The following is a 20,295-nucleotide window of genomic DNA, read 5'->3' as shown; positions in this document are numbered from 1 at the left end:
CCAATTTCCACAGATTTACCTCTGCAGTCCTCTGCAGACTGTTTTAAATGATGTTTTGTTAGTCAGAAACAAAAACCAACTGGATTTGATCCCACTAAAAAAGAAAAAACATACACCATGGTCTTCTTTGAAAAACTAAGCTACAAAGATAAGACCAGCTTCTTACAAAAAACTAATAAGCTTTCTGAAGGATATTCAGTTGTTAAGTGTAAACATTAAGCTCCTATTAATTTGGTCTCTTTCAATACTCCTATATAGAATAGTTTGCATATTTGACCATATACATCCAAATTTGCATTCTTATAAAGCAGCACGTGATCTGCAAACCTGTGTGGTGAATCAATTGCTGAACTATCTGAAATTCCACAAATATAGAAGACACCCTCAAAATAAGCATGTCTGGTTGAAGGCTATACTAGGATCCTTCTTCCATCAGGACAGCCTTGTGATGAAAGGACAGAAAACCTTGGACAGTTAACAGACATTGTGTTTTCATTTTAAAAATCCAGAAAAGTCATTTAAGGGCACCTGGACTAAAAGAATGACATTTTATAGATACAGCAATTAATTTTTACATTTTGGGATCCTGTAATAATCTTCTGTGGTTAAAAACTCATGTCACAGGTACTTGTATCATACCTGTTGTTGTATCCACTGTGAACAGGGAAGAGAAGTCACCTGGTACCAGTTCATAAGTTACAGCTCCATATATCCCAGAATCCTTGTCTGTAGCAACAACATTAATGACTTCAGTTCCTGGCTGCATATGATTGCTGATGCTTGTCATGTAAGTTTCTGGGTTGAAGACAGGGTGATTATCATTAATGTCTTCTATCTCAATGCGAAGAAAAGCTTGGGCGCTTAGCCCACCCTTTTAAATAAACCAAAACAAACTGTAAGCCATAATTGTAATGAAACAATAAATACATAAATATAAATTTTACATATTTGCTGGACACTTAGATAACCTAAGTTGGCCTAAGAGGAAACTTGGAATTTAAAGGCTCTCTGGATAACAGTATGCTATAACCTGTGTTATTTAAAAATCTCTTATGCAGAATGCCAGTTAGGACATGTACATACTCCTTACCCACATACATAGTAGAGATATTGGAAAAACAATACCCCAACCCCTTCTCAGACTGTCACTCAATAAGAAGGTTCAGCATTTGCCAAGCAGAATGGACTGAAGGATATTCTGACAGGCTCAAGTCATTTGGAGGAGGAGGAGGAGAAGGAGGGGGAAGAGGAGGTGGAGGAGGAGGAGAAGAGCTTACAATCTGAAGGAATCTCAGAGCAGCCTACAATGTCCTTTCCCTTCCCCTCCCCACAACAGACACCCTGTGGGGCTGAGAGAGCTCTGACAAACTGCTCTTGACAAAACAGCTCTGGCAGAGTTATGACTGACCCAAGTTCACTCCAGCAGTTGCATATGGAAGAGTGGGGAATCAAACTCAGTTCTCCAGAACTTAACCACTACATCAAACTGCTAGGATAGAAGATTTTAGAATACACTAACTTTTGTTTTAGAGAAAGTATGAAAAGTCCTGATTGTCTGTGAGAGGAGGCAATAATTAATATTAAATTAATTTTAGCTGTACCAAGTTCTTTGACACAAAAAGGTAGCCACTACTTCATATAGAACACATCTACTTACAAATGAGAACACAAGTACTTTTCATAACCTCTCCTGAGGTGCAATCCCAAGTATAATCATGGAATTTCATTAATTAACAGTATATGAATAAATGGCAGTATTTCATTACAGCTTGCTTTTCTGAAGAATTGGAAAATTGTAATTAAAATGCTCTACTAGTTTGCACAACTTTGCAAAAAAGATGATGATGCAAGGAAAAGCCCCCTACTTTTCATATACATGGAATCGTGATCACCAATATGGTTGCCAGGGTGCTTGGAGTTTTGACTCGCACACATCTGCTCTAAGAAGTGGACTTTGCCCACGGTTTCTAAGGCTTATGTGGATACTATAAGCCTCAGCTTTGGAGCAGCATTCTACATCTCTGGATGGGTGTTAGCCAGAACTACAGATGAGCTTTCAGCTGCTCCTTTTGTGCCCAGTCTTGGCCGCTGCAGTGGAAGAAGCCACGTCACCATGAACTGTACAGGCAGTTTCCAGCCTGTTTCCATGAACCAAAGGCTAACACCACCAGAATCCATCTTGTTTTCCTGACTCCATATCCAACAGCTGCTTCAACTTCTGCATAAGGCAATCAAGCATATCTTAGGCGTGGATCCTGCCAGACCACTCAAGCCTTTATCCAACAAAACTCAGGACAAAGACTGGTGCCAGGAAGAAGACTAAAGAAGAGGAAGATCATCTTCAGCCATAGCCAAGTTCCTTTGTACAAACTGGGTGTTACCTAGGCATGATTTGACTCTCTATTGTCACCCTTTCAGATAAGTGTAAAAGTCCTAAGCATCTCCCCACCCAAGTAATCTCTCTATTCTTCTCCCCAACTGTCATTTTGGAGCCTCCCCTTGGTCCATTTCAACCTGAAAGTTCACTCAGGTATCCAGGATCCAAGCAAGTCCATTGGTCAAGAGCAAGCACCCAATTAGGTGCCACAAATTAACTTGCTATTGGCTACTGCAGAAGTCCAGCCCTTATGGTCACTGCAGAGCCTCCCCTTTTCTGAGGTCATGTACCAGCTGACCACCTGTCATCCACCCCTGTACCTCCCATCCCCTAAGGGCTCAAGGTAGTCTATATAACCTGTGACACAGCTCCCCACATGTGTGCATCTAGCAGTACCCCAGTTCCGCTGTCTAGATCCATCCCCGATTCTGGTCACAGTTTTGGGTCCATCTCCCCCGTCCTCTTACGTCGGCATTGGAGCCTTCTTGAAGACTACGATAGTTAAATATCACCCTGTTTGTCTACCCATGTGTTGTCTCTATATTTCTCTCTATTTTTCCTAGGACTGTATGTATGTTTCATGAGCACATTGTCTTGTATGTATGCCTATATTTTCTAGAATAAATTTTAATTGTTTTCACTTAATTAGAGTCCCTAATATTTTTAAGCATTACTTTCTGGATATGGAATCTTGTATACACAGGTAAAAAGATCCTGAGTGAGCCAGGTGCCCACCTGACAATTCCCCAACCTCGTTTTGAGGGCATTTTGGCTTACAATGATGATATTGGATTTATATCCCACCCTCCACTCCAAATCTCAGAGTGGCTCACAATCTCCTTTATCTTCCTGCCCCCCAACTGAGACCCTGTGAGGTGGGAAGGGGTGAGAGAGTTCTCCCAGAAGCTGCTATTTCAAGGACAACTCCTACAAGAGCTATGACCCAAGGCCATTCCAGCAGCTGCAAGTGGAGGAGTGGGGAATCAAGCCCAGTTCTCCCAGATAAGAGTCCGCCAACTTAACCACTATACCAAAGAAAGCAAAGTTGTATAAAAGTATATAAAGGTGTGGGAGGTATAAGTGGTAAAGATCTGGTGCATTTGCAGTACATACTTTGGTATGAAATGTAGGATGTGTACATTCAGTTTAAGTACAGAACCTGTTAATTCCAATGTCCACTAAAGGAAATCTATTGCATTGAGGCAAACATACATACAGTTAACTAGACAGATACGCCAGAATGGATCAATATATGAAAATGGGAACTCTGTGGAATGCAACAGTCTACTATGGCAGCAGACAATGAATAGTAATCTCCACAACTGAAGTTAGACAGCTTCTAACATTTGGCAGGTCAAGAGCCATGAAGTCCTTCCCTGGCACTCCAGTATAATGCTCCAAGCAAAATTTGCTCTCTAAAGTAGTATCACCCTGGAAACTACACAGGATCTTTTGTGTATTGTTTCCATTTTGTGAGAATGGATTGTCCTGGTGTCAAGACATCATCAACATTATCTCTCAATGAGCCTTTTATTTTTCCTGCATTTGCTCATACAGCCACATTTGTCTATCCTGGCTGGCACTGAGCTTGTCATGACATACTCACAAAGCATCATCATTAAATGTCTAGAGAAAATAAAGTGAATTGTGTAAAATAAACTTTATTCTGTACATGTTATAGCTGAAGTCAGCGGTGAATTTTGTAGCAAAGCTTGTTTTGTATTGAAAGGGATTTTGAGAGAGAAACAATAGCACAATGCTCCCTTGATTGAAGGAAAATGGTGTGAAAAAAGGATGACTAATGCCAGAAATTGCAAGTGTGCTGCTTTGGATCACAAAGTCTGCCTAATACGTGGATTTGTGTCCTATGCCCTTATGGGCATTTCCAAATGCATTATCTTTCCCATCCATCTTAGCTAAGAAAAGTACTTCATTATATTTGCATTAATATATACAGAACCTGCCTTTGTGCTAGAAATACTTCCCAGGTCTATTGCAGCAGATCACTTTATTAACTATAACAGACATAACTCCAGAATATATTACACATTAGGCTTGTTTGATTTAAAGCTCAAAATAATGAGAGGCCCTTTCTCCCCGCTATGGTGTCAGGAAATGGAAGGATGCACTTTCAAGCAAGCAAAAGATACCAATGACTGCTCCAAAACACAGCAAATGATATGACAGATCTCTGCTCTTTTCTCCTGTGATGGGAATAAAGATGTGAGATTCTCATGTCTTGTTGAGCAGATCCTCCCCCGGCAAGTGGGATACGAACAATCACCCCTGGCACACAGATGAGCGTGGAGGCCAGTCTACCATACTTGATTGCTGGTAAATATAACTGAGAACTCTGGACATTTGAAATTGCTAAATGCCTGTTGTTATTATTATACCCACTTACACTATGTTATTTCAGTATTTCTGTAGACTTTTGTACTGGTGGTTGTATATATTGTAAGCTGTCCTGAGGGTATGCTAGTGTTCAAAGGCAGGATAGAAGCGTTCAAATAAATATATTCACACAAGAGTGAAAACAAAGGCATAACATATGTGGGGTAGGTCTGTGAGTCTGCTGTGGAAAAAAACAACAGAAATTAATCTCGTGGCACCTTTGTTAGGCGATGGAATCTCAAGGCAGTATTCATTTGAAACAAAATGATACTTTATTGGAAACTCATAGCTGGATACAGAGATTGAGACTGATGCCTGGAACTAGGCGGTAACTATTCTTAAAGATTCTACATCAAAGACTTTCTAAACAAAGCTCCCATTCCCATAACATCAAGGGGTTGGAGGTGCAAACTTTCACACAGAGCTTCAGCTTATCTCCTTTCCCTGAGAAGTTGCCATCCCCGATTCTGGTCACAGTTTTGGGTCCATCTTCCCCGTCCTCTTGGATAGAAACACGGTGTCTCCCACTTTGAAATCCCATTCAGGCGAGTGTTTTTTATCAAAGTGTTTTTTATAGTCTTGTTTAGCTGTTTCCAGGTTTTTCTGGATCACTCTCCACCCTTTGGCTAAAGTTTCCCACCATTGCTGGCTCGAGACAGGTGGCGCTGTTCACACCATTGCTGGCTCGAGACAGGTGGTGCTGTTCCCTCCGAAGTTGGTAGCAATGGGAATGGCTTTCCCTCGTAGCCATTCACAATTTGAAATGCCGAGGTCTTGGTAGAGCTATGTACACTGTTATTGTACCCGTATTCTGCAAAGGGGAGTAGCTCCACCCAATTTGTCTGTTGATAATTCACATAACACCATAAGTATTGTTCAAGAAACCCATTCACACGCTCTGTCTGTCCGTCCATTTGGGGATGGTAGGCGGAACTTAGTCCTTGTTTTATGCCCGCCACTTTACAGAACTCCCGTCAGAAGTTGGCGATGAACTGCGAGCCGCGGTCACTAATGACCTTATCGGGGAATGAGTGTAGTCTAACAATATGTTGGAAAAATAAGCGGGCCAGTTTCTTGGCGGTGGGCATTTGTTTGCACGGAATAAAGTAAGCCTGTTTGGAGAAAGTGTCCACCACCACCAGAATCACTGTGAGACCGATAACTCGACTATAAAGTCCATTGATACCACTGTCCATGGTCTCTCTGCAGTAGGAGTGGGGCGAAGTAGACCCGGAGTTTTCCCTCCCCTCTTTTTGGCCATAATGCACATGGGGCATGGGAATTACAAATTCAGAAACATCTTTTTTCATTTGGGGCCACCAGAATTATCTATTTACTAAATGCAGCGTCTTTACATAGCCGAAATGCCCTGCTAGTTTACTGTTGTGGCAGTGCTGCAGTACTTCTTGGCGGAGGGTTTTCGGGACGTACAGTTTCCCCTCATGACACCAAAAAACCCCTTCTCCTTTTGAGAGTCCTTCCGGGCGGTCTTCTCCCTCTTGTTCTGTTTCGGTGATCAGTTTACTGCCCCCCCACCATGGTTCTGGGGAACCGGTTTTTTTTCCTGATCATGTGGTTACCCCCCCTGCTATTGCTGAGAGAGGGATGAGGGAGTCTATAGTTTCCTCTCTTTGACTCTCGTGCTGCGGTAGCCGGGAGAGTGCGTCTGCTAGAAAGTTCTTGGAGCCTGGTATGTGTTTTAGCGTCAAATCAAATTTGGCAAAAAAACCCGCCCACCGGATTTGTTTGGCGGTTAATTTTCGGCGCCCAGTTAGTGCCTCTAGGTTTCTGTGATCCATCTAAATTTCAAACGGCACTCGCGCCCCCTCTAGCCAAGAGCGCCAAGATTTCAATGCGAACGTCACAGCAAACGCTTCCTTGTCCCAGACTGACCAATTGCGCTGTTCGTTAGAGAACTTTTTGGAAATGTACGTGCATGGTTTTAATCTGCCTTCATTATCTTTTTGCATCAATATTGCTCCAACGGCTACATCGGAGGCGTCACATTGCACCACGAAGGGTTTGAGTTCATTTGGGTGCACCAGGACGGGCTTGCTCGTGAACAATTGTTTTAGTTTGTCGAACGCTTGTTGACATTTGGGGGACCACGGCAGTTTGGTCCCTGGTTTACTCGCCTCCGGACCCTTCCCCTTGGTTTTCAATAGGTCGGTCAAGGGTAGCATGACTTTAGCAAAACCTTCTATGAACCCCCTGTAGAAATTTGCGAACCTGAGAAATGATTGGAGTTGTTTACGTGTTCTCAGGGGTTCCCAGTCTAGCACGGCTTGTATTTTGACCGGGTCCATGGCTAGCCCCTTCCCCGAGACTCTAAATGCCAAGTAATCGAGCTCCTTTTGGTGAAATTCGCACTTCAACAGTTTGGCATATAGTTTGTGCTCTAGCAATGTGTTGAGTACTTTCCTCACCAACTTTATGTGGGAGGGTAGATCTTTCGAATAGATAATGATGTCATCCAGGTACACCACCATCCCTTTGTACAGGTACTCCCTCAGTACTTCATTGATAAAGTTCATAAATACCCCTGGTGCACCTTGCACCCCAAACGGCATCACTAAATTGTCCCATGGGTGCATTGAATGCAGTTTTCCATTCATCTCCCTCCTTAATTCTGACTCGGAAGTATGCATCTCTCAAATCTAGTTTGGTAAAAATGGACCCCTCTGACACCGTGCTTAATAAGTCTTTGATCAGGGGGATTAGGTATGCGTTTGACATGGAGATGGCGTTTATTCCGTGAAAATCCGTACAAAGTCTAAGCCCCCCGTCCTTCTTTCTGGGGTGCGGTTGCTGGTCTAATGAATCCCCGCTTTAAGTTCTTATCTAGGAACTTCCTCAGTTCCTCCTTTTCCGCCCATCCCATTGAGTAGAGTTTTGCCTTGGGTAATTCCTGGCCTGAAATGAGTTCTATGGCACAGTCTGTGCTCCTATGGGGTGGAAGTTCGTTTGCTTCTTCCTCTCTAAACGCTCTACATAAATCTCGGTATTCTTTGGGGATGGACCGCACCTCTTCTATCGTTAAACACAGTCTCTCGTTCTTAGGTGGAGGTGAGGGCCCCCATTCTAATGACCAGTGGTGGTGGGTGCACTTTTTGCTATCAAAGTCTATGGTTTGCTCTGCCCACTGGATGTTCAGTTGGTTTTTTGCCAGCCAACCTGACAGTGTGTGTGGGAAGTACCAGTCTGAGTAACCTGATATGTGCAACTCCAGTAGCTGTGCAGGAAAGACAAAACTCCAAGCAGCCAGTCAAACAAATATATTTGGGCAAAGAAGATAGAAGCAGTGTTAGGCAGTCCAAGGTTCATGCACAGTTATCAGTTCAGCCGAGTTAACAGTACAAATTCAGTTTCCAGTTAGAATAGTCAATAAGCCAGTCCATACATTACATCAAAAGCCAGTCTTATCCAATCCTTCAGAGTACCCATCAGATAGTCTAGATGTTGCTCCTCTCTCACGCACAGTTTCTTCTCTCCTTGTATCACCCGACCATAGCTGAGAGGTAGACCTTTCCTGATATAGTGCAGCCAGCCAATCCCCATCGATTGCTAAACAAGCTGCACCTGTTACTCTTGTGACTTGCATTAGCCTGTATAGCATGTGTTACATAACACTTACTCAGCAGTTTTGTTTCTTAAAGAAACCTAACTCTGACACAACCCACCCCCACCACCACGTCGAACAAAGAGGAGGGGGCGATTATGAACACTTCCATATCCCAGTGTTCCTTAATCTCCACTGGAAAAAATTGGGTTTCTTCCACGCACGGCTCCCCTTTCATTACTGTCCTGTCCATTTGCTCGAATTGGAGTGGGTGGGGCAGGGGGGTTCGTGCTAATCCTAATGCTTCAACTAATCTCGGGGTGATAATTTCCCTGGTGCACCCTGAGTCAATTAGTGCCTGGGTGTGCATAAACCTCTTGGAGTTGGGGTTTAACAAAGTCAAAGGGACCAGAAACAGTTCTCCGGATATTCTCACCCGCAGTGGTGCTGGTGCGGCTTCGACCTACCTTCTGGCACCGCTCAGGGCAGGTGGTCCCCGTTTCCCGCCGGCTCCGCCTCTTCCTCCGACTCGTTCCCCCTGGTAAAATCCTCATCAAGCACCGCCGATAGTGCAGTGTTGCCCCGACTGGGGTCCCTCAATTTTCCCGATGTTTTCTTTGGCTTGGGTGCCACCGTCTTCGGGGTAAAGGGGACGGCTCTAGGTTTCTCGGGGCAATCTCCTACCAAGTGCCTGGGGTCCCCGCACTGGTAGCACTTGTGGGGTGAGGGCCCCTTGGTGACACTGCTGGGTGGTGTAGTCTTCTTGGACTCAGTCTTTACCCCCGACCGAGACTCACGCCCCCCTTTTCCTCCCTCTTGCGTCCGTTTTAGGGCCACTCGCTCCAAGTTGGTTTCTACCTCTCCGCGAGCTGCATCCATCCTACCAAGGTGGTCGGGCGGGCCTGGTGGAGCGCCCAGTCGAGCCGATTAGACCAGAGGCCGCCCTGGTAGGCTTCGATCTTCATCGCTTTGTTCCAGCCCCTCACTCTCACGCTGTGGGTCCGGAACTCGGCCATGTACTCTCTCATGGACTTATTCCCTTGCTTCAATTCTTTCAACACCGTGAGGGCCTGCGTCTCTCGGAGGGGGTCCTCGTATTGGCGTAGCATTGCTTGCAGGAACCCATGTACACTTCCCAACTTGGGATCCCGGGTCTCATACAGGCTAACGTACCATCTCCTGGCCGCTCCCGTCAGCTTCGATCCCAGGTAGTCCACTCGGCTCGCCTCGTCGGGAAAAGTGTTCCCCCAGTAGTGCATATAGCTGGTGGCTTGGATGGTGAAGTATTCCACTTCTTCGGGATCTCCGTCGTACCTGTGATCTAGTTCTCTGGTTTTCCCCTGTTCCCAAGGTGCGGGACCCCCCGGAGGAGGAGGAGGGGCCGGCAGCGCAGGTACCGGCGACGCCAGACCTGCTAGAGGTTGGCGACCAGGCAGATCCGGTCCTCAGAGTTGCCATCGCTCTAGCTCCCACAGGGCCTGCAGACGGTCGATCTGTCACCCCACCTCCCTGGCTATCGCGTCGGTGTTGCTTTTGATCTCCCCGCGGAGATCTCTAGCCAACCCCTTCATCGGGGTTTTCACCTTCCCCAGGATTCTCTCTTCAAGTTGGGCATTCTCACCCTCCTCCCCGGGGCCTTCTTCGACCTCTTCCTCCTCTGAGTTGGGCAGGCTTACTTGGGAAGCGTCAACGTCTTCCCCAGTAGCTCCCGTCGCCGGTCGGGTGAGAAGATTCTCGCGGCGGGCCGGGGCAGCATCCATCAGGGCTTTGGAGGTTCTCGGCTTCCACTGCTTAGGGCTGATGAATAGCGTCTGAATGTAGGAGGGGGACTCGAGTTCCGTAGCTCGTCTCGGTCCAAGGACGTGCCACAGGGGAGTTTTCGGTTCCCCTGGAGGTTCTCCATTCCCCGGAACTTTTTCAGCTATTTGACTTCAAAGTGGCCGGTTCAGATAAACCCTGTCTTTCAGGTATCAGTCTCAAAATGTCAGGCGATGGAATCTCAAGTCAGTATTCATTTGAAACAAAATGATACTTTATTGGAAACTTCTAGCTGGATACAGAGATTGAGACTGATGCCTGGAACTAGGCGGTAACTATTCTTAAAGATTCTACATCAAAGACTTTCTAAACAAAGCTCCCATTCCCATAACATCAAGGGGTTGGAGGTGCAAACTTTCACACAGGGCTTTCCCTGAGAAGTTGCCTTGTGGCCGAGTTATCTACTAACGGCTGCATTCTTTTGTTCCTTGGTAGCATCAACAATGTTTACACACCAATTGCTGTCTCTTTTGATATGCACAGTAACTACATTACAGGAAAGAGCTTTGGGTTAGTACCAAGAGTCCATACGGTTAGTATGTTACATTTATTAGTTATAAGAATTAGAGACCCTGACAACCTTAAAGACTAGCAACTTTACTGTTGCATAAGCATTCATGAGCTTTCACTCAATCAGACTGATGAAAATTTCATGAGTCTTAATTTATATTATTTAAAATGCTTAAACTTACTGTCTAGCCCAAAAGGGGACCCAAGGTGGCCTAACAGAGCAGGGTCAATGTCATATGTGCTCCAGAATGTATGTAGCCAAAGCATACTCTCCAATATCTGCATGCCAAACAGCAGAAAGATGGGCCAAAATTCACCAGACAGCTAAGGCGTTGACCAACAGCATACACATGCAAAACACACACTCAATCCACTCAACCAACCAGGCCTTTGAAACAGGATGGTTTCACAATACCTTCTGAAAGCTAACCTGGCTGTATCAGTAGCCCTGACTGGGCAAAGAGGCAGGATATAAATCTCATAAATGTATAAATACTTAAGAGGGCACCCTCCCAATTTCCTCTGGTAAACCGGACAATTGTATCAACAAAGAACTATTGAGCAAAGATACCACACAGGGGCTGTGATCACACATAATAAATAATGCACTTTCAACCAACTTCTGATGAACTTTCTGACTGGATTTTGCCAGTTCACACAATAAAATCCAATTGGAAAGTACACTGAAAGTGGATTATTTAGTGCGTGATCATAGCTAGGTTCATACTAAGAGATATGGTTCTGATGAAGTGAGTTCTGGCTCACACAAAAGCCACAATAATGCCCCCCTCCTCCCCACCTACCTACCTTGTCCACTGAATAGTTGGTGCAGCTGCATAACAATCCCTGGATTAGGAGAGCAGGCAGCCAGCCAGCCACCAGGAACTTTACCACACCCCAAACAGCCCTTGTTAACCCCTGGAGAAGCCTGTGCCACCCTTTCTCCACTTCTTATGTGATTTTGGACAATGGGGGGGCTTGCTGGCCTTTTGACTGAGGGGGTGGCCAAGGAGAGCCCCAGGTGAGCGAGGCCTGCTTGGATCCGCTGGAAATCTAGCTTTTGGATGGTGGGGGGCACATGCTAATGAGTTATGCTAATGAGCTCCACCAGCTATATTTCTACAAAATGAACCCTGGGTGTAGGGCTGCAAGATCCAGGTTGGGAAGTCTGGAGATTTGGGGATGGAGCCTTGGGAGGACAGGGACCTCAGTGGAGTAGAGTGCCACAGAGTCCACCCTCCAAAGCATCCATTTATCTTCAGGGGAACTGATCTCTGTAGTCTTGAGTTGAGCTGTAATTCCAGGGGATCCCCAGGCCCTGCCTAAAGGCTGACACCTGTAGTTGGTCTTTAAGGTGCCACAAGACTCTCTGTCAGCATTCAGCATGTGAAACTTTTATTTTTTACACAGTACAAACTTAACTTGGCAGGGGTAATTTTAAGATCTCTAGTTACAGGAACCAACAGCTGCTATTTCTAGTCTCGTAACAATCATCCTTAGCACTGAAAGGTAGGAGAAATATGATAGATTTTCCAAAATATTAAGATCAATTTAGGTATGCTTCACTTTGTGAGAAAACTGAATTCGTTATAACATATTTAAGTTCTGCAATTGCAAGTTTTGCTTTGCTGCTCTGAGAATATTACTTCTATAATTTTGTTTCTAAAGCTCAAGTAACTTTTATTTGATAATTTTGCTGACTGATAGAGCTATAAAAAAATAGAATGGAGTACATGCCAGAACAATAACAAATGCTTCCTGTTTGAATTCTGAAGGCAAGGTCTTGTGTTCTTAGAAAGTTATGGAGTTGTGACTATGATAAATTGCTATTGAGCTCAGATTACTGTACCTGCTGTTTTTTCCTTTCGTCTGGCACCCAATTTGTATAACAAATGGGAAAGCAAACACACCTCTTAAATAGCATTCAAAACCTTCCTCTGAGAAAAGCAACATTCTAGCATGACTAATTTATGATACCTTTTCAGAACAGTGATCCTTCCTTCAATCAAAAATGTCAAGACAGTTACAAATCTTCCAAATTTCCACAATCACCCCCTGAATTACAGCAGTAGAATTCTGCCATTAAATTTTGCTTTGTTCAAAACTGACAAGAGCTATTATGCTACAGTATGAAAGAGAGCGTCTTTTAATCTGATTAATTTTTGTTGTGATTCCTTTAAACTGTACACTTGGGAACTCAAAGAACTTAACTTTAATTATCAAATAATTAAATTCCTTTAAAAAAAGTATAGCCTGAATAAGGCTGAATACATCAAATCCAGAGTTATCAGTGTATTGTCCCATAATTCTTATTTAACATTTTAATCAGGTTGTTAAACTGAGCACAGTTGACCTTTTAACTTCTTTAATTTTCAAATTACTGCTGCATTACAGTACTTACAAAATTCAATCCATGTGATAAGAAAATGAGAGGACTCAACGATTATCTGTTCTCTGCTATCCTTTTTTAACCATATTTATTTACAGGCAAAAGTTACTTCATAAAGAAAAAATAATATGAGACTGAGAGAAGAACTACATGATATATATCACCCGACCATGGGCTCCACTGTGATACAGCTCAGGAGTTCTGCACAGGGGGAAGGAGGGGTGTGTCAGCTTCCTCTCATGAACCTTTTTCCTCAGTTACATGGAGCCCCACAGCAGGACAAACAGTGCCACCTGCAGCCATTTCTACTTGGGAAAACAGAATGAAGTTGAGAACCCCTACTCTACCCCCTTCACACACACAGCATTCCCAGGCACATCAAGCAACAGAGCACTTTGGAAGATGTGACTGCAACTCAGGATTCATGTGTATCATATAGTTTGGCCTTCAATCAAGGTCACAGAAAAATAAGTGAAATTAGTCCTAATAATGAAGAGAGAGAGGTTTGCCCAATTCAAACAACACAGAATCACTACCATAAAAGCAAGTAGGGAACTGGAGCACAAAAGAGGACAGATGCAAAGTGTGTGAGCCTGAAGTACAAATCTAACAGCCAAACTATGGTTTGGTAATAGCATCTGAACTTGGTGAGACATCTGCCCAGTGTTTGGTGTAGAACACAGGGTTTGCTACCAATACTATACTGCGGACCACACTACTTTTTCTTACAGGACTGAATGGCTGACCTTTCAAGAAGGAGCCCTCAGATTTCCAGAGATCACCCCCTGAAAAAACAGGTTGCTTACCTGTAACTGATGATCTTCGAGTGGTCATCTGTGCAGTCACACACATGGGTCTTGCCGCAGGCAACGGATCCGTACCTCGGAGCTCCAATAGCTCGTTTATAACGTCTTTTGGCGCGCTTTCCTCCCGCCCTGGGGAGCAGGCAGCGACTGCGCATGCCTGGAGCGGGGGGAGAGCGCCTATTCCACTCAGTTTCTTCCAGCCGCCACTGGCAGAGAGACTAAAAAGGTAAGACAAGAAGTACCAAAAGCCAGCAGCGGGGAAGGCTGGGTGGGCGTGTGTGACTGCACAGATGACCACTCGAAGATCATCAGTTACAGGTAAGCAACCTGTTTATCTTCTTCGTGGTCTCTGTGCAGTCCCACACATGGGTGACTAGCCAGCTAAGTGTCCTGGAGGAGGGTGCTGGAGAAGAAAAAGGTTAGTCACATGGCCTAAGGCAAAGATTGTATGACATAGAGACATAAGCGGATACACTCACCCCATTTCAGTGAAAGATGGATCTGAGGACCGCTTGGCCGAAGGAGGCGTCACGTCTTGCACGAACGTCCAACGCATAATGGGAGACGAACGTGGAGGGAGAGGACCACGATGCAGCAGCACAGATGTCCTCTAGGGAGACGCCGTGCAAAAAAGCCGAAGACGTCGAGACCGCTCTGGTAGAGTGAGCCTTAAGGCCTTCGGGCAGAGGCTGCTTAGCCAGTTCGTAGCACAGCCTAATGGCGCTAACTACCCATTTAGATAGTCTCTGGGTAGAGATTTTGAGTCCCCTGCAGGGGTTTCCGTATGCCACAAATAGATTAGGGTCCTTACGGAAAGGCCGTGTACGATCAAGGTAGAAGGATAAAGCCCTTCTTGCATCCAGCGAATGCAGGGCCCGTTGTCCGTGATCTGTTGGGTTTGGAAAAAAGGTCGGCAGAGAGGTCGCAGTCGATAAGTGGAACTGGGAGACAACCTTAGGAAGGAACGCAGGGTCCGGTCTGAGGACAACCTTTTCCTTGTGAAAAATGGTGTAGGGAGGGTCGTGGCGGAAGGCGCATAAGTCACTTGCCCGTTTTCCAGAGGTAAGGGCAATCAGCAATGCTGTCTTCCAGGAGAGGAGACTGAGGTCTATGGTAGCCATAGGTTCAAATGGTGCTTTCATAAGCGAGGAAAGAACTAGGGATAAACTCCAAGTTGGGACAAGGGGTTTAACGGGTGGATTGAGGTGCAACATGCCCTTGAGAAAAGACTTGGACAAGGAATGAGAAAAAACTGTTTTGCCGTCTACCGGGTTGTGGAACGCAGAGATGGCAGAGAGATGAACTTTCAAGGATGAGTAACAGAGTCCTGATTTCTGTAGGGAAAGTAAATACTCCAGGATCATATTGAGAGGTACTGATTCTGGGAGTAGATGGTTAGCAGTCGCGAATGAACAGAAGCGTTTCCATTTCCTTTGGTACGAAAGCCTTGTGGAGGGCTTCCTAGCGTTTAGAATAACGTGGGCTACCTCTGCGGAGAGGTGGGAGGTCGAATTCTCCAGGCCGTTAGGGCCAGTACTTGAGGATTGTGGTGCAATATCTGACCATTGGCTTGGGACAAGAGGTCGCTCACGAGAGGAAGGCGACGGTAGGTGTGATGAGATAACTGGAGAAGTCTCATGAACCATGGTTGCCGTGGCCACCAGGGGGCTACCAGGATGCAGTCCGTGCCGTCTCGTGTGATCTTCGTCAGAACCCGAGTCAGTAGGGGGGTTGGTGGGAAGATGTAGTGGAGGGGGCCCGTCCATCTGTGTAGGAAGGCGTCGTTCTCCCTTCTGGAGAAATAGCGTGGGCATTTGGCATTGTCCCGTGAAGCAAAGGCATCCACCATGGGTGTTCCGAAGCATCTGAAAATGCGTCGGAGGTAGGTTGGATTGAGGGACCACTCGTGGTCGTCCAGACGAAACCTGCTCAGAGAGTCGGCCAGAACATTGTCTACGCCTGGGAGGTGAACGGCGGTCAAATGGATGTTGTGCTCCAGACACCATTCCCAGAGCACGATGGCTATACGGCAAAGTCTGAGAGACTTGGTTCCCCCTTGCTTGTTGATGTAATAGACAGTTGCCATGTTGTCCGTTGAGATCTGGACATGGCTCCCGTTGATCAGGGGAAGAAAGGATAAGAGGGCCCTGTGTACGGCAATCAGTTCTAAGCAGTTTATGTGCATGGCCCTCTCGGAGGGCGTCCAAAGGCCTCTGACGGTCTTGTCCTGTAAGTGGGCTCCCCATCCCCACTTTGAGGCATCTGTTGTCACAACAGCTACTGGAGGCATCGGTAGGAACGGCATGCCCGCGAGAAGATTGCTGGGTACCGTCCACCAGGTAAGGGATGAGAGAGCTCTCTGGGGAACCGTGAGTAGGGTGCTCTGCGGTTGCAACAGAGGATGGTAGGCTCTCACAAACCAGAGCTGTAGATGTCGCATCCGTAGCTTGGCAAAGTGGATGACAGAAGTCGTGGCGGCCATGAGGCCCAGCAGGCGTTGTATTGTGAATGCAGACTGGCAGGGCTGTCGTTGAATTGACCTGGCTAAGGTGATGATGGTGATTGCTCGATCCTCTGGAAGGAAAGCACGGTGGAGAGAGGTGCGAAGGAGAGCTCCTATAAACTTGATGTCCTGCGTGGGCTCGAGATGGGATTTGGATGTGTTCACACGAAGGCCCAGGGAATCGAGGAGGGAGAGCGTTGTGCTGATATTGGTCTGCAAACGATGCTGAGTCGGTGCTATGAGAAGCCAGTCGTCTATATATGGGAAGACTGTGATGTCTCGGAGTCTGAGAGCCGCTGCCACCACCGCCATACACTTGGTGAATACCCTTGGTGCGGTGGAGAGGCCAAAGGGCAGGGATACGTACTGGAAGTGGTCTTGCCCCATAGCGAATCTTAAATACTTCCGATGATGAGGTCGGATAGTCACGTGGAAGTAAGCGTCCTGAAGATCTAGGGAAGCCATCCAGGAGTTCCTGGGAATAAGAGGCAGGATGGTGTGTAGGGAGATCATTCTGAACTTCCTGCATTCGATGAAATTGTTCAGCTTCCGAAGATCTAGGATAGGGCGCTTTCCTCCATCGCGTTTGGGGACCAGGAAGTATCTTGAGTAGAATCCCGTGCCTCGATGTTGAGGAGGAACGGGTTCTATGGCATTCTTCTGGAGCAAGTTCAGAATTTCCTGCTGCAAGAGAGCAGATGGAGGTGTGGCTATGAAGTGGTGGTGGTGTGGTGGCGAAACGAACTCTATTGCGTAACCTAGACGCACGATGGTGAGGACCCAAGAGTCGGTGGTGATGGAACTCCAACTCGGGTAAAAAGGGGATAGTCTGGTATGCCTGATGGGGGAGTCAAAGAGACTGCTTGCCTGTCTGAGATTGTTTCTTAGAAGGTTGGGCCCGTGGCCTCTGATGAAAAGGTTGCTTTGGGAGAGGTTTCCTTTTCCAGAAATCTTGAGACTTGGGAGACCGCTGGCGGCGTTGGAAGGATGGCTTCCACGGTCTCTGCCTATTAGAGGGCAGTGAGGTTGGTTGTGTGACACCAAGTCGTTTGGCTCTTTTGCGGCCGTCATCGACGGATGCAAGGACCTCGTCCGTGGACGCATGGAAGAGTCCCAGACCGTCGAAGGGAAGGTCTTCTATACGCTGTTTGATGTCCGGCTGCAAGTTGGTAGAGCGCAGCCAGGCGTGGCGACGTAAAGCCACCGAAGTTGCAAAAATTCGAGAAGAACAGGAGACCGCATGGCGGATAGAGTTGATTTGTTGTTTATTGACACGGGAGAGCTCAGAGACGAGAGACGACACAGTCTTCTGAGATGAGTCAGGCATGGATGCAATATGAGGGGTAATCTGGTTAGCCAAGTTGAAGGAGTAAGCCGCAAAGTAGGCTAAATAATTGTTCAACTTGGAGTTGGTTGAAGAAAAACTGTAGATTTTCTTAGCCAGAGTGTCCAATTTTCGACCCTCCCGGTCCGGAGGAACGGGGTGGCGAGATTGTTTGGTCTTGGTGGCGGAATGAACAACGACAGAGTTGGGTGCCGGGTGAGATGCGAGGAATTTGCAGTCAGCTACGTGCACCCTATAAAGAGAATCCAGGCGGCGAGAAAGTGTAGGGATCGAAGCCGGCTTCTCCCAGGCTTCCTGGAGGCCTTCAAGGTGTACAGGGAGCATAGGAAGCGTGGAGCTATCTGGAAAATCTGCGCGGACTAGGTCGTGGACCACGTCCGAAACTTTTGGTGAGTCGGAGAACATAGGGATGTTTAGTGCGGAAGCCATGGTTGTAATGAGATTCAGGTAGGCCTTAGAACTGTCGGATGGTGAAAGCCTAGGAGGCTGGTCGGATGAGGGTGAGGCAGGGGCCTCCTCGGAGTCGGAATGATCAGAAGTGTCTCTATCCGAAGCCGAGAGGGGACGTTGTGGAGACTTGGGTTCAACAGGTGAAGGGTCCCGGGGACGCTTGAGTGGCGAAGCCGGTGGCTTGGAAACCGATGCGGATGCTGTTCTGGAAGAATCTCGGTTTCGAGGAATCACGGGAGGCTGCACAGGTGCAGTCTGGGAGTCGAAGACGTCTCGGGTCCGAAGGGCTGCCGCATCATCTCGGGTGCGAGGGTTTGGTTCTTCTCGGGGAGAGTAGTAGTGTTGGTAATCATCGTAGCAATCTGGTGACAGGTGGCGGTAATAAGGAGATCGTTGGTCGCGTGAACGGTAGTAGTCGCGGGTTCCGGGTGAATAATAATCCCTGAGTCGAGGCATATAAACATCTCTGGGGAGAGGCTCGGGATCGAAGTCGGAGAGATGCCTATAGCTGTGGTGCGATGGTGAACGCAGGTACCGATGGTAGCGCGAGTGAAGTCGAGGTGATGGAGACCGAGAAGGAGAACGGTCTCGTGGGTAGTCACGGAGGTAGTCACCATACCGGGACCGGGAGCGATCACGGCGAGGGTCCTGGTAGTCGTGACGACGCGGAGATCGATGCGGAGAGTAGGGACGATCTCTGAACGGAGATCTCGGACGAAGCGGAGACCGCGAGCGAGAGCGGGCCCGTGGGGATCCAGGTCGGAGCCGATGAGAGGAAACTTGTGTCGAGGACTCCTTTAGCAGTGGTGCTGCCGTGTCTTTAAGCAATGGAGTCGTAATGTCCTTCTGCACTGGCGTTGTGACGTCGAGGAAGGATTCGGGTCCGAGAAGTGGAGCCTCGGTGTCGAGGATATCATCAGGAGGAAGGCTGTGAACCGAGGGCGATCTCGAGCCAATCGGAATCACTTCGATAGAGGGTTGAGTGAGGCGAGGCATTTCCGAGATAACATCGGAAGGAGCCGAGAGTTCAATAGGTAGAATCGGATTCGATTGCGCGGAGGCCGTTTGGGCGGTCGATGCGGACGATTGCGCAGCCGTAGCAAAGGCGGAAGTATGCACGGAGGTAGAAGCCGACGGGTCGTGATGCTTCTTAGGCGCCGAAGTGGTCGGGCTGGAGGTTTTCGGGCCCGAGTGGTGTGGCTTCGACAGGCTCGATTCGCCATGACGAGTCTGTTTGGGCGCCTTGTGACCCTCACAGTGCTTAGAAGCCTTTTTATCGGACTTATGCTTCCTAGGTACGGTAGGAAGGGCCGAAGTTGCCGAATCTCCCGCTCTCAGTGGGGGAGGCGGCGGATCTGAAGTAGACACTGCGCGTAGAGAGGATTCCATGAGGAAACTACGAAGGCGGGCTGCTCTGTTCTTGCGCGCCTGCTTGCCGAAGCAAGCACAGTGGTGGCAGTTATCGGTTCTGTGGGATTCCCCCAAGCAAAAAAGGCAGAGTGAATGACCGTCCGAGGACGGAATTTTAGAACCACACTGCCTGCACCTTTTAAAGGTGATTTTCCCTTCCATTCGTTCCGGACAGGGGAAGGAGGGAAGGGAGAGACGAGAAGAGGGGGGGGGGGGTAGAAAGAAAAAAGGCTGAAGCGCAGAATCGGGTAACCTTTTTTTTTTTTTTTTTTTTTTATATTAATGGGACGAAGAAGGAAAAAATAGAGTAAATAGTGAAGAAAAGGGAGGAGTAGTACGATACCAAGAGACGAGCCAGAGGAGGAACGCAACGAGGTAGGTGTTGTCCGGGCGGCGGAAGGGAAGAAACTGAGTGGAATAGGCGCTCTCCCCCCGCTCCAGGCATGCGCAGTCGCTGCCTGCTCCCCAGGGCGGGAGGAAAGCGCGCCAAAAGACGTTATAAACGAGCTATTGGAGCTCCGAGGTACGGATCCGTTGCCTGCGGCAAGACCCATGTGTGGGACTGCACAGAGACCACGAAGAAGATCTGATGGATGCAATGAAAGCGACTTGGAGCAGCAGCTTGCAGTTCTGTTTACAGAGATGCTACAGTGAGGAGGGAAACCTCTGGGTTTGTAAGTACAGCCCTTGAATGTACTACATGGGTACTTTAAGTCACAGCCTAAAATGAAAGC

The 20,295-nt window shown here is 47.2% G+C and overlaps 1 protein-coding gene across 1 annotated transcript in view; it reads right to left on the bottom strand.

The window, feature by feature from the left end:
* DCHS2 (dachsous cadherin-related 2) overlaps nt 1-20,295 on the bottom strand; it is a 181,204-nt gene that overhangs the window by 78,140 nt on the left and 82,769 nt on the right. The window contains exon 3 of the mRNA XM_060246623.1: nt 640-871. Within this exon, the coding sequence (XP_060102606.1) occupies nt 640-871 (232 nt within the window). The remainder of the gene's footprint in view (nt 1-639; nt 872-20,295) is intronic.

Source organism: Heteronotia binoei, chromosome 9 (assembly GCF_032191835.1).
Source record: "Heteronotia binoei isolate CCM8104 ecotype False Entrance Well chromosome 9, APGP_CSIRO_Hbin_v1, whole genome shotgun sequence".
Classification (NCBI taxonomy): Eukaryota; Metazoa; Chordata; class Lepidosauria; order Squamata; family Gekkonidae; genus Heteronotia; species Heteronotia binoei.
This window is presented reverse-complemented; position numbering and strand designations above follow the sequence as displayed.